The sequence below is a fragment of the Agelaius tricolor genome, unplaced genomic scaffold, assembly GCF_023055355.1.
Source record: "Agelaius tricolor isolate 1412-34295 unplaced genomic scaffold, bAgeTri1.0.p SCAF_3, whole genome shotgun sequence".
Classification (NCBI taxonomy): Eukaryota; Metazoa; Chordata; class Aves; order Passeriformes; family Icteridae; genus Agelaius; species Agelaius tricolor.
Window position 1 is genome coordinate 31,133,424 of NW_027269263.1, and position 15,142 is coordinate 31,148,565.

Consider the following 15,142-nt stretch of genomic DNA (forward strand, 5'->3'; position numbering starts at 1 on the left):
CTCCCAAAACAAAGGACCCTCAAGCAGGTTGCTCCATTTATTTCCTCTTTTCCAGTCAAATGGCTGCATGTGCCCCGTTTGCGAGCGCAGGCGGAAACACCGACCTCGCCGCAGGTGACAGAAGTCGCAGGTGGGAATGGGCAGCGCCTTCAGCGAAGGGGACAGGAGGCGGGGCTGCACTCCCACTCCCCCCTCACAACTCCCAACTCCCCCTCTCAACTCCCAATTCCCAACTCCTCCTCACAACTCCCATTCCCTCCTCACAATTCACAACTCCCCCTCTCAATTCCCAACTTCCACTCTCTCCTCACAACTCCCATTCCCTCCTCACAATTCACAGCTCCCCCTCTCAATTCCCAACTTCCACTCTCCCCCCACAACTCCCATTCCCAGCTCCCACTCCCCTCTCGGCTCGGCCCAGCCCGGCCCCGCTGCCCGCCCCCCAGCAATCTCGCGGGATTATGCTAATGAACACCACCGCCCCGCCTCTCCCCTCCCCGCCCGCCCCGCGCCCTCCCTGGGCGGGTGAGCGCGCGCGGCCGCGGTGCGCTGTGGGATAGTGGCGGTATAAAGTGTGTACGCTCCGCGCGGCCGTGGCTGAGGGGGCCGGCGCGAGCGGGGTATGAAGATGGCGGACGCCAAGCAGAAGCGGAACGAGCAGCTGAAGCGCTGGATCGGCTCCGAGACCGACCTGGAGCCGCCCGTGGTCAAGCGCAAGAAGACCAAGGTGAAGTTCGACGACGGCGCCGTCTTCTTGGCCGCCTGTTCCAGCGGAGATACCGAGGAGGTGCTGCGATTGCTAGAGCGGGGCGCCGACATCAACTACGCCAATGTGGACGGGCTCACCGCTCTCCACCAGGTCGGTGCTGGGCCGATCGAGGGACCCCTAGCCGGACTGGGGCGGAGGGGGGGCGAGGCCGCCCGAGTGCCCCCCCCCCTCCCCCCCCAGAGGAGGAGGTGGAGGAGGAAGGGGCCGGAGGCGGCTGCGCTCCCTCCGCTGGGGGGTGTCGGGGCGGGGAGGTGGCGGCAGGGTCAGCCTGGGACCGGCCGCGGGCCGAGCCCCGGGCCGGCGGGGCTGCAGGGGTGGGAGGCTGCACCCCCTCCCCGCGGGCAGGGCGTCGGAAGGGGCGGATGGGCCTCTCCTGCGGCGGGAAGGAGGTGCCGCTGACCCTCTTTCGTTTTCCCCTTTTGGCAGCGCTTCCCTCGGAGGGCTGGGGGGAGCGGGCCCTGCCCCGTGTGGGCTGAGGGAGCCGGAGGCAGGTGCCCCCCGGCGTGGGAGGGTGACCGCAGGTGAGAAGGAGCGGGCCGCCCTCGAGGGGCGCTTCTGCCGCTGCCCCTTGCCCGGGATCCCGGTAGTAGTTCCCTGCTTCCCTCGGATCCCCGGTTCCGCAGTAGTTTAGCCGATTAAAGCCCGCTCCTGTGTGCGGGCGGCCGTGTTGAGAGACGGATCATCTATTTCTCTCCGGTTTCTAGGGGAAACCAGTGTTTTGTTCATTATATAGAAACGCGTATCAGGAAGGGGCTGCTTGTTTTCGTTACCGATGGCTCCCGCCGCAGTATGAAAGCTTAACTTCAAGGGGAGCGGGGATCTTAATTTTTTTTTTCGTGCGTTGGAAAGTAATAAAAAACCCAATCCATATTGCTTTGTTCTGGTGTGGGTATGTGGGAGGGGTGTTGGTGCCGAGGGAGGTAACTTTCACTTGGGCCGGGGGGGGGGGAATGGACGGGAAACTGGCTGTGAAGTTTCCTCAAAATGGATGCTTTGTGCATGTTGAACTTCATAGCAGTCTGATTGGAATCTCAAAACGTTAGCCAAATAAGGAAAGGCTGTGGCAATCCGGAGATAATGCGGGTTTGCCTGAATAGTTTTTTTCTCTAGAAGGCCAAAAGCTTCCACACAATATTGGATTCACTGAATATCTGGAAAACAAAAAAATATCTCTGACAGGCTAGCTTCTTGTTCTTAAGTTTAGAAGTTGTTCAGTAGTTTAAAAAAAATATATTAATGGTTATGTGTTGTAGGTTGATCAAGTAGAAATCTTCCCAAAATGGTTAGGTGGTTTCTTACATTAAAAAAAATGAGATGGTGAATTTGTTTTCTTCATCCTATATAGGTTTTTCAAGGATGTGAGGCTTTAGAAATTCATAAACTGCCTTGCAGAACTGGGTAGAATCTCCTCTTGAGCATGGGATATAAAATTATATGACTCTTTGCTCTGTTTGCTTTGTCTGAGTTGTCACTTGCTCCCCTGTATAGGGTGTTGGTTTACTTTCAGTTGTGAACTGAACTGGAAGAATGAGTGTGTGTTGTGGTTAAGCCTGTCAGCGTGTTACTGCAGCACGGTTACCTGACTGCAGGCTAGCCTGTCACTTCGCTGCAAGGTTTTCTGTATTTATCCCCCTCTAATCAAGTTATGGTCGGGTCATGCTTCCAGGGAGCTCTGTATGAGAAGCCATACCTTAACTGGTTAGATCCTTGGGTCTGCAAGTTGCTGCACTCCAGCCATTGGTAGGGAAGGATGACGTTTAGTTTAACTCTATTGTTAGAATGAGAGATGGCATTCTTGCCTTCTGATGTCCAGAAGGCATTTTCAAAATGTCTGTGATACTGTATACAAGAAAGCTCTCATCAGGGTAATTCTGAGCATATTCTCCCCCTTTTTAGTACATTGTAGTCAGCTTTCAGTTTGGAAGGGCAAAGTCTAAGGGAACAGAGGTAAAGATTGACATCACTGCTAAAATTCTTGCTCACGCTCCTCCTTCCCCCTCCCCTCCTTTAGTGATACCAAAAGACCTTTTCTGATTTTATGATACTGAAAGTAAATAAGATCAGTTGTGAAGTTATAATCCTCTTGAGGCAGTACAGTAAGTGGAGGTTACCTGTTGCTTTAAAAAAAACATAAAGCAGGTCCATGCCTGTGACGTCTCTGAATGGTTTCACTTCATTATTAACACAAAATCATATCTTCTTCTAATATGCCATATAAAAGGTGCAAATCACACATGATGTAGTCTGTAGCATGAATTAATTTCATCAATTTTGGCTGCAGCGTGAAAAAAGCTGTATCTGTTCTCAAAGGAAGGTCTTCAAAAACTTGTCATTCTTCCTGACACTTTTGACTGACTGATGGTAATTGTGTTCAAGTCCATATTATTGTGTTTAAGATTGCTGTGGAGTGCTGTTGCTTTGTGGTTCTTTGGTTTGTTGGGGTTTTTTCTGTTTTGTGTTGTCTGTCAGATCCCATGTAGAAGATACTGCTCTTCAGAGAAATAAATTTATCTCAGCAACGGTAAAATTACTGTAGTTTTTTGGGTTCTATCTGTTTGTCCTCCATCAATTTATTTTTTCCAGTTATTGAGACAAAATGCATATGTCTGAAAAAGCGATAGAATTAAATGTTATATGTTATATTACATATAATATAATGTTATAATGTAATATTTAGCCTTTGGTTTTCCTGCTACATGTGGCAGTTACAGGAAGAGACTTCAGCTTTGTTTTATTTTTCACAGCCCAGGTAGCTGGAAATGCTGAGGGGGAAGTACCATTAATTCTGAAATTCCGGTGAACTTCAGATCTGGTCTTTAATGGAGCATCAAGCTTTGTTGCTGAAGCCATTAGCTAAGCTTTTCTCTGAGTGGGGTAGAGTGCCATCACCATCAGAGAGCTGCCTGTAGAATTGTTTCTCTTCATGCATATGGGAAGGAAAACAATTACTTGACTTGGTAGCTGAGAGGAGGAAAGCAGGGAGGATATATATAGGTACTTGCTGCAGCCCTTGACACTGCCAGTGAGCAGATTTTGTTTTATATCTGCACGTGCACGAATGAGTGGACTTGAGTGCATCATATCTGAGGACAGATGAATTAAATTCTTTGGTATCTTGCAGAAGAGGAGAAATTGTCAGTAGGTTATGGTTATTATTCCTCTATAGAATTTTGAGTTCAAAGCTCGTTTTAAGAACTTGCTCTGCACGAGTCCTCAGGTTAGGCCTTCAGCACAAAGGACAAAACTGTTATGTACTGTTTTCCTATCTGTGAGGTATATGTGCAGTGTAGGATATTGCAGCAGGATACTGTGTTGTGCTGCATGATCTGCATTATATACATATTGTGTGTATGTATCTGTAAGACCAGAAAACTTGTAAATGAGAACTTTAAATTTACAATCAGATGTCAATGCCATTACTCCAGTGGAGGTGGGAGTTTTGAATGTTGCTGTCTCAGACAGCTGTTATGCAGGATGAGCTCTAATTTGAAGTGCAGCTTTTTAATCTGCCTTAACAATGGAATGTAAGGGGAACTTGGGAAAAGAAAGAAGCTCAAAGGTGAGCTGTGACCTTGCAGATTACTTGTGTCTCCAGAGTGGGGGGGGGGGGGGGGTGTAGAAGTGGCATATTCCAAAATAATCTTAAGAAGAGGCTATATAATATTTTCAATAAAACCTGATTTCGTCTTAGGCAGACATACGTCTTCAGAGTGGGATTCAGTTCTCTCGTCCCGAAAGCTCAACGCCTATCATTCCTCAGAGTTTGAACTCTCTTCTGCTTTCCTTGGCTTTCATGAAAGAGAATTTAGTTCACTAGCTCTGACTGGAATTTATTGCTTAAATGGCTGAAAGTAGTTTGTCTAGAAGTTACGTAGAGCTTTGTACAGGAAAGTGGAGCCCACCCTTTCTGGACAGCACTACAGAAAGGCTGCATGTAGTGGTGAGGGACCACGATGTGGCCAGTTTCCTGGAAGGCTGGATTTCCTGTGCACATTGCTCCCCTGGGAATATCGGATGTGCAGTGTGGAGTACCTGCACACACCTCAGCACTGGCTGAGATTAGGCTGTGGTTAGGTATCACAATTTATGCATCCTGCTTTTTGACTGCCCTTTTTCTCTGAGGCTGCTCAGACCTAGGAGATGGTAACCTTGTTTTTGGCCTCATTCTCTCTGGATGAGGAAGGTGAGTGCTGTAGCCTGATTCCACCACATAGCATGGAAAGAGCATGTCCTACTGTGCTGCTCTTACCTGTTCTGGGGAGGGTACTGCTTTTGAGGTAAGGGAAATTGTCTTGGCTGTTTGTGCATGGGGATCATTGCATAATCACAGGGGATGTTGTTGGTGAAGGCCCCAGCTCCTGTTGAAGGATTCATGTTGTCTTTTTTGTCTGTGACAACTACAGTTTAATTAAACAAAATTCCTCAAAGGCTATCTCTCTGTATCAAATTGTGATTTTTCGCAGTTCTTTAGGTGCTCATTTGAATGTGAAGGTGAGACTGTTTTATCAACATTATAGTTACATGCTAGTCTGCAGATAGGACAGTATGCAGTGATAAATAGAAATTTTGATTTGGTCCCACTGTTGTAGGACTATGCCGTGTTTATCCCTGAATAATAATTAAGATTGTGTTTCACAGAATGTTTGCTTACTCTTTCTGATTAAGGACAGTTATTGCTGTCATTGCCTTTGGGTTCTATGAGATTTATTTCTTAGATAAGAAGTACCTTCCTTTGCAGGAGTTTTTGCAACTGTTTATGTGAAAAGTTCTGTCAGGGCTTCTGGTGGCATGTTCTTAGTACCTGATATGGTAACGAGTGTGGATACCTTTGGCACCAACTGTGTTCTTGGTACAACACCCTTTCAGACTGCAGCCAGTGATGCAAAAGGAACATAAAATCTACCAGCACTGGGTCCCTTTGCCTTAGAATTTGATAGAGGGCGTTAGGGCTGCACTGTCCGTATTCCTTCTGATGAATGGTAGCACAGGTCATGTGTTTGAGCTGGGGCTGCAGCACATCAAGCTGTAAGGGCAAAGACCAGGTTGCCAGTCTTAAATATCTAGAGTGTTTGCATCATAGCAGCAGCACCCAACATCCAAGGGTAAGGAAGTTATGGAAATAGCTCAAAGCTATCCTAGTAACCTCCTGGCTATGACTTCTACCATTACTCTTTCAGAGAATGAAAATACTGGTGCATATGGTAAACTTGTTAACTTTTCGAAACTGTTGAGTAGGAGGACTTCATTTCGTACTGAAAGGTTGGTGCTTAGTTACAAAACTGATGTTGAAGTCTTGCTGTTTGGATAGGAACCAACCTGCTAATCACCAAACCTCCTAATGCTCTCATTGTGGATGTTCTACCACTGAGAATTTTGGGGTAATTTGTTCAGCTTGTTTTATTACTCTTTTATCGTGGCTTTTTTTTTTTTCCCTATTTATCTATGCTACAAGATAAACAGAGAAAATGAGTCCAGGAATAAATGTAATGTTGACTTCACTCAGTGATCAGACTACAGAGGCATATTTGTTTAAATTCTCTTTTGTGATTGGTTCTTGTGTGGGCCACAAATCTTTCTCTCTGTAGTTACAGTAGCTAGGTTCAGATGGTACACTAAGTACTTGTTAACTTCCTACTGATGTTGTCATCCAAGATTTTAAATTTTTTTTTTTTTACTCGTTGAAAGGGGAGGCAAGAAGAGGGGGAAAAAGGTGTGATTTTCCATAACATACTGTGAGTGTAATAGTGGATATTTAAATACTGTATTCAAAAAATTGTGTTCTCCTTGGTGTTTTATGAAAGAAATGAGTAACAATCTCTTTACCTTTCTAGGTTTATTCTGTCAAGTCTGAACCTGGGATTTCTATGTATTTTCATTGCTATGGATATTTCTTGTTCACAAACAGAATAACCCAAGTGAATTCTAGCATACAGAAATTACTTAAAGTATTTAAAGCCAGTTTTCATGTTAGTGTAACTGACAGGTTGCTTAAACTTGGTAGTCATGGAGGAAGAGTTCTGCATTCCAATGTAAGGATGAATTCTTCTGGTAGGAGTTTAGTATTTACTGAAGCTAATGTTCAGGGACAATTTCTGTTGGTCTCTAGATATGAATTTCACTGTAGCATTAATGCTGCTTTTACAGTACAGCTTTGTCTGTGGTTTTCTATGTGTTCTAGTGTATTTTTGGTATTATTAGAACACTTTCTCATGATAGGTCATCAAAAAGCAGCTTGTAAGAGTAGATGAGGTGTGCTTTTGTATGTATGAATAAAATGGATATGAACACACTTGATTTAAGGCCTTTATGATTTTGACATTGTAGTAGCAAGAATGCTGTTTTACTAAATTACTGAATTTCAGTTGTTAGCTAAATCTGAGGCTAGGAGACAGAAGCAGTCAGTATAAATTACTAGTAGATTTACCCCTCTGGAGGGATCTGTATTCCAGGCTTAACAATATATGCTATGTTGTAGTTGGAACAGATGGTTTGACAGGCTCTTGTGCAGTTCTTTACTTGTTTATCCCTTTGCTCATGCTCTCAGTTGCTCCCTTTCTCAAAGTTATTACTCAGGCTAGTAAGACACTTAGTGCAATCCTCTCAAAAACTGAGAGCCCAGCAAATTGGTTGTCTCTGTCAGTGTAATTGTGTTTCCTGAGGTGGACTCGCAGCATGTGGAATTGAGGAACATGACCTGTTTTAGCACATACTGATGTTTTATCCAAGGATACGTCCAGCTGGGTTAGGCTTAGATGAACTAATATGCTCTGAACACAGTGTGGAGGTAGTTTTGAAATTGTGGCATGAGTACAACACCTTTCTGGGATTCTTGCAGCCAAGAATCTGTAAGTTACATCTTATTACTTCTGTATTGTAGTATAAATATAGATCATACCAAGTGAGATATGCAGCATATGAGGGCATTTGCCCAACAAATGTTTTGTCAATGCCCAAGAGTATATTTTTCTTCATTGATCTTGACAACCGTAAAATGCAAACTGGAATGCAGTTGTAAGGCAGTGGAGCCATCCCTAAGCTGGTCAGCCTCTGATGCTGCTGGATGGGTGGAGACATTCCAAGCTCCTTTACTTTCCTATATGCATTCCTGAAATGACAGTCAATGGAAAGCGTGGCATAAGAGTAGCAGCATTCCTCAGCTGTTTCCTTTCCAGTAATTTCAAGTCTGTAAGACAATACAAGAAGGCAAAAGATGATCGCAGTACTTGGGGGGGGGAAGCATTGTTGAATTTTTTTTTAATACATTGTTTTGACAAGACCTGGTACCCAGCTCTTGTGTTTCAGTTACTGAGCACTGAATCAGCCACTGTGCTTATCCTGGAAACTGAATCTTTGCTGGCTCATTAACGAAACCAAAATTAGAGCAATATGATGGAGTCCTTGAACAAGACAGTTTCCCATTTATGCCTGAGTGGTGTTAGCAGTTACCCCATTAGCAATATATTTGTTAGGCTAATGGCTTCTAAAGGTCTGTTAAACAGAGAGAAGTGTGGAGTTGGCTTTAAGAAGAGGGTGAAGCCTCTGAGAATCAAATGTAGCCTCATTTTGGGCCTCCACACAGAAGTAGGTTTATCTTCAAGATGGCAAATAAATAGCTCCTATACTGCTGTAGTTTCTGAATGCTTAAATGCTTGATCTATAACTAGCACATGACCATTGATTCTGATACTAAATTATCTGTAAGCTATTGTTAGAAATGGTTGTAGCCCTAAGACGTTCAAAAGGGCCATGTCTCTCACTGATTTTTTTTTTAATTATTTTTAGTTCGTTCTGAAATATGCTTTGATTGATTTTTCTCATGTTATGATTGTAGTTCAGGGTCTTGAGTTGGGACTGGCAGCTTGCTTTGATGTGATCAGTTAGCCAGCCAGTGGTGATTATTAGACAAGTTTTAGTTCTAGGGTGATTATTTAGTTTTGGAGTTTGTTTTACTGCCCTGACTGTGAAGCTAGAAGAGTAACAGGAGTCATCTATATAGATACACTTCTTGAGTACTTGAGGTTTCTTGTACATCAGAGAATTACTTGCAAGTGTTAGCTTTGTGTTGTGGATCTGATAGATATATCTATATAGATAGATAGACATATCTCTTGTTTTTTCAATTTCCTAGGGTTTTCTTTTTTTTGTTCTTTCACTGAAGGACTGAGGTGAATGTTAACATGAAACCTGTTTGTTAGTAATTCTAACAAATCTCCAATCTTATAGGATGAACTTGCCTTACTAGCTTTTCTTAAAATTCACACTTGAAGCAGGTATTTATATTGGGCAAAATAATATCTTCATCTGGTAACCAAGGTGAACACATCTGACAGGCGTGTACACTGTATGTGTGTGGTCAGTGCTGCCTTCTGAAGCAGTTCACTTGGATGAAGCTTTCACTGAGGAGCTGCATTCTTCTGTCAAAGCTGGGATCCTTGTGGGCCCCTTTTGAAACTGGAATTCCATCTCAGACTTTGAAACTTTCAGCTTACAAATATCCTGAAATTTGCTTTAGTGCTCTTGACTGAAAACCTACACTTTTCTACTGAAGTGGAAAAGTTGTTATTTTAAGGCTGCAAAGCATGTTGTCCCAAGTTTTAACAAAAGTGTTGTTGCTTGCAATGCTCTTTAACTTGTTTTTTCTAATCTGTTATTTGGAAATGTTTTTAAACATGGTGCTTTAACCTTCTGAAAATTTGGGCAAAATGAATTACCTTAGGTTTTATCCAAAATGAAGACTGAAAATTGGGGTGCCAACATTGTGTCTGCAGGTCAAATGTGGACTCCTGATAAGCAATAATCTCATTTTTATCCACTCATATAAAGCAATGTCTCCAGAAAGCTTGCCAAACTTCCCAATTTCCCACCACTTTTATTTTATTCAGCTACTGTAGCAAATTGAATTATTTTAGGTCCTATTTTTTTGAGGAGCCTGCACTTGATCTCCTCAGTAGAAAATAAAAGTTTAGTGCTTACGTCTGAAAGAAGAATTTTTGTGTAATGTCAGTTTCTTGGTTTCTGAGTATAACAGAGCAGAGGGGGTGAGTTGTGCTGTCAGTGGGTTTTTGTTTATGAACCTCACTGGACGTGGCTTTTTGGTCACTCATTGTCTACTTCCTTGCAGACAGCCTAGCCTGCTAGCACATGCTTGGCTCTCTGTGCCTGTGTTTGTATGTGTTTAATAGCGATAGTGAATGCTAATGCTTTGTGTCACAGTGCTTATCAGGTGTTTGTGCACTTAGGAAGAGAAACCGCTTTCCTGCATCTCTGCAGACAGTGACTTAACAGGTCTAGTGTCTCTTGTGCTTAGCACTTCTAATAGACTTACTCAGTATTGAAGGCGGACTTTGGCCGGATCTATCAAATATGACTCCTAAGAAAGCTCATGAAGTTACTGTAGAAACCAATCTTATCTGTAGCTCTAGGTAAATACAGCACTGGTGATTCAAATACTACCAGTTTTAGGGAAAACAGGTAACAACTTGATGTCAATTATATGTTTTATAAAGTGTTTTATCGCTTACCCATGTGGGATCTGGGGGTGGGAGAGCTCTTTCTCAATTGTTTTCTCAGCAATTGAGGAGGTTGCTGTACTCTGTAATAGTAAAAAACGTGTCAATTGTATTATATTAAATAGCATTTGCAAGCTCAAGTAGCAAGATGTGACTGCTGGAGATGAGCACTATTAGAATTTTTTCTGCAAGAAGCCTAATTTTGCTGTACCTGTGAACAAAGTGTCATAACTTTCTGGAGCCTAATCATTAGTAGGTTCTATGGCACAAGGAACAGGGAAACAAGAGTTTTTCTGGATGTGTATGGAGCAGTTCCCAAGGGAAGATAACAGCTTCAGTTTGAATTACAAAGACTTTGCAAGAGCTAGGAAAGCCTACTTGTGATTATTAAGATGTCAGGTTTCAAAAGCTGTTGCTGCAGTTATGGTTTGGCATCCTTTTTTAGGCTAGGACACCTGCTGTGTCAGGTGCATATGCTGGATGAAAACCTAAAACCAAGAAAGCTCTGGCATAGAAAAGCTTGCATTATAGTAGTCCTATTAAAAATACTTTTCCTTCAAGTTTGTTTTAAAGATTTTTGTTACGACTTCTTGTGTGTATTGGGGATTTTTTTTTTTTTGGTTTCCAAAACACAATATATAAATAAAAGCACCACTAAAAGTTGAAGGCAGGCAAACTGTGGGGATTCAAATAAAAGACCAAATAGGACTTAAAAGTAACTTTCTGTTAAGAAACCTTGGCATCAGAGCCATATCTTCTTCAGTGACATCATTTATCATCAACTACACAGAGATATGACTGTAGTGTTTTCTTAAGAGCTGATATGTAATTTCCCCCTTTTGGGAGATCCTCCAAGGGCTTTGTATCTCAATAGTTTCTTACCTGCATATATTTTAACAAGTACTTTGTCTTTTCAAGACAAGCTCTCATGACCACATTTGAAAGACTTTGTTCTTTCATTTCTTGTAGGAGTTTGGGCCCTTTTAAATTTTTCTCTGTAATTATCTAATTTTATTTTATATTGCCAAGTTAAATGACTTAAATATGGGAGAATTTTTGTGGTGCTTTTTTCTCCTGTTCATTTTGCCTTGTCGTTTTGCGCTGCTGATAATGTATTTGATAACATGCTTTGAATTCTATTATTACTTGAAGGGTGCTTATGCAGAATTTAAACAATTAACAGCCAAGTCTACTGATTGGACTGCTTCATTGCAGCTTAGCTGCAGATATTACTTGGATTTTAAACTTTTAGGTCAGAATCCTCACTTTTTAAAACAAAAATGGCTTAAAATCTGGCTTCAGCTGTTCTGCCGTTGAGCTCATAGTAAGCTGTAAAGCAGAGGAGTGTCCTTTAACTAGGAGTGACATCACTCACCGTTTATCAATACACTTCTGTACTTACCTTTTGCAGCTGTGATTCATGAGACCCATATTACTCCATGCAGTTGCATAAGTTTCTCTTTTTAAGAAGTTCTGTGACCTAGATGAAAGTGGGCATTGGGAAACTGAGGGTAAAAAACAATCTTCTGATCCGAAGATAGAACAGTGATAGAGATAGGAATTTTTTTAATCCAGGTAAATTACCCCCCTTTCTCTTTTTATGTCCTCCTGTCTCTTTGGTCTACTCGTATTACAGAACCTGGATTTTTGACAATCAAATCCATCTGCCTTGTAGCTTTTATTAAATAAGAAGCACTGGTTGGTTATTGGTGCTTTTAGAGTTATAAAAGCAGTCTTCAAATTCAAGTCTTAATCTGTAGAGACCTTAACAAGGTGCTGGTGTTTACAGAAATCCGGTCTGTGCCCTGCTTTCATTTCTTTCTCCAAGAAAGGTCTCATGATGGTTGGTTCCTTTAGTACTATCAGCAACCATTGAGACACATGGTATTTACGTGTCTGCTTTTCCTCCTCCTTGTTAGGTTACCTACAATGACTCTCCATACTCCCAGACCCATGAGTGCACTATAAATTTCTCTCTCTGGAATGTTTTAACTTTGTTTAATTGTAGAATACACAGAATTGTTCCTGTAAAGCCAAATATGTAAATCAAAGGTTTCCATAGACTTTGGCTTTTGTCAGCCTCAGAGTGTAGATTGTGAAATGCTTCTGGCACTTCTGATGACTCTTGATTCACTGAGAATATTATGACTCTGTTAAGGTATTTATCTCCTTAATCCCAATTATTTTTCATGTAATCATAGAGTATTAAGGGTTGGAAAGGACCTTAAAGATTATCTAATCCCAGCCAAACCCCTGCCATGGGCAGTGACACCTCCTGCTAGATCAGGTTGGTCAAAGCCTTACTAAAACTGGCTTTGAACACGGTCAGGGCTGGGTCATCCACAACCTCCCTGGGCAGCCTGTTCCACTGTCTCACCACAATCACAGTAAAAAAATTCTTTAAACATCTAGTCTAAATTTCCTATCTTTCTATTGGTATCCATTACTCCTATTTCTATCACTACAGTTCCTGACAGAAAGTCCTTTTCCAGCTTCCCAGTAGGCCCACCTCAGGTACTGGAAGATTGCTGTAGGGTCTCCATGCAGCCTTTCCTTCTCTGGGCTTAACAGCCCTGATTCTCGCAACCTGGTCTGCCAGGGATGTGCTCCAGACTTCTTACCAACTTTGTCGTTCTCCTCTGGGCTTACTCCAACACTTTCATGCCCTTACCTTGAAAGCATCAAAACTGTACACATCACTCCAGGTGGGGTCTCACAAGAGCAGAGGAGAGGGGGAGAATCTCCTTCCTTGACCTGCTGACCACACTCCTTTTGACACAGCCCAGGGAATGGTTTGCCTTCTGGGCTGTGATCTCGTGCTGACAATTCATGCTGAGTTTTTCATCAAACTTCACCCCAATTCCTTTTCCACAGAGCTGTTCTCAGTCATCTCTCTGCCCAACCTGTAGGTGTGTCAGGGTGAAGTCCAGTTTTAGTAATGCTCTGTCTTTAGAAGTGGCATATAAGAATCTTAAAATCTTAGGTTAAGATGCACTACATCCAGTTTAGGCACAGTGAGGTGGTGGGGGGTTCTGCAGTCTTCTTGCTTTCTGCATGTAGGACTTCAAGTTCTAGACAGTGCAGTGGTTTGAATTTTATCAGTTGGTGGAACCTCACTCTATGATAACAGATGTTTGGAAAGACGTTATTAGTCATTGTAGTCAATATCGTAGAAAGTTGTCAATTTCTTAGAGGATAAATATGATTCTCTCCTTTCCCAAAACACTGTATGCATCCAAAAGCAATACTGTTGTCAGTTTAGCAGAGAATGAGGAGTGGAGGGAAGTTCTTCCTAATATATGATCACAGAATCAACTAGGTTGGAAAAGATCTTTGAGGTCCAGTCCAACCTATGACCTTAAAACCACCTTGTCACCTAGACCGTGGCACTAAGTGCCACATCTAGTTGTTCCTTAAACACCTCCAGAGATGGTGACTCCACCACCTCTCTGGGCAGCCCATTCCAATGCCCAGTGACCCTTTCTGTGAGCAATTTCTTCTTAATGTCCAACCTAAACCTCAGCTGGTGCAGCTTGACTCTGTGTGCTCTTGTCCTGTAGCTGGTTGTCTGGGAGAAGAGACTGACCCCCACCTGGCTACAGCCTCCTTTCAGGGAGATGCAGAGAGTGATTGGGTCTCCCCTGAGCCTTTTCTCCAGGCTGAACATCCCCAGCTCCTGCAGCTGCTCCTCACTGGGCTGGTGTTCCACACCTTCACCAGCCTCATTGCCCTTCTCTGGACACGCTCCAGCATCTCAACACCCTTCCTAAAGTGAGGAGTCCAGCCCTGGACACGGCACTCAAGGTGCAGCCTCACCAGTGCTGAGTGCCAGGGAGCAATCGCTGCCCTGGCCCTGCTGGCCACACGGTTCCTGACACAGGCCAGGATGCCACGGCCACCTGGGCACGCTGCTGGCTCACGTTCAGCTGCTGTTAATCAGCACCCCCAGGTCCCCTTCTGCCTGGGCACTGTCCAGCCATCCTGTCTCCAGCCTGCAGTGCCACATGGGATTGTTGTGGCCAAAGTACAGGACACGGCGCTTGGTCTTGTTGAACCTCGTATCATTGGATTCATTCCACGGATCCTGCCTGTCTGGGGCCTTCTGCAGAGCCCTCCTACCCTCCAGCAGATCAACACACACCCTCAGCTTGGTGCTGTCTGTGAATTTCCTAATGGTAGACTCAATTCCCTCATCCCAGTCATCAGTAAAGATACTGAACAGGACTGTGCCCAAAGCTGCTCATGGGGGATGCCACCAGGGACCATCCACCAGCTGGATGCAGCACCATTCACCACCACTTGTTGGGTCCAGCCATCCAGCCAGCTCTGAACCCAGTAAAGGGTGCACTTGTCCAAGCCATGGGCTGCCAGCTTTTCCAGGAGTGTGGTGTAGGAGATGGTGTAGCAGATAAGTAGCAGCGTGATGGGGTCTTCTGGAATAACTAGAGAAAGGTAATGTGTCTACCCCATTCTCTGCAAGGGGGATGGAGGGAATGACGGTAGCCTTTAATTTGAAAATTACACTGGGCACAGTGTATAAACTGAAAAATACAGCAGGGCTGTAATGTACTGGCTGAATGGACTGGTCTGTCTTGATAAGAGAATCTTCCCCTTAGCCAGCAAGGGGTGAGTTTCTACAATTGAGTCAGTGGTGTGGCTGCTTTGCTGTCTTGGATTTGAATGTGTACTCTGAGATTTGGTTAATGTGAGACTTTTGACTTGCCATCAAGTGTACCCCTTTGTCACAGGCAATGTCCAGAAAAGCAAGAATCAAGGGGAAGTGCTGCATCTCATCGAAATAGTGCAAAAAATCTGATTGAGCTGGTTATGGTAAAGGCTGTAGGACTTGCAGTATTGAGGAAAG

At 43.5% G+C, this 15,142-nt stretch overlaps 1 protein-coding gene across 3 annotated transcripts in view; it reads left to right on the plus strand.

The window, feature by feature from the left end:
- The first annotated feature begins 492 nt into the window (after positions 1-492).
- PPP1R12A (protein phosphatase 1 regulatory subunit 12A) overlaps positions 493-15,142 on the plus strand; it is a 112,385-nt gene continuing 97,735 nt past the window's right edge. For 2 of the 3 annotated variants that reach the window (XM_071423359.1, XM_071423360.1), the window contains exon 1: positions 493-859. In XM_071423359.1, the coding sequence (XP_071279460.1) occupies positions 623-859 (237 nt within the window). In that variant the 5' untranslated portion in view covers positions 493-622. The remainder of the gene's footprint in view (positions 860-15,142) is intronic. The other variant, XM_071423357.1, reaches the window with a different exon arrangement.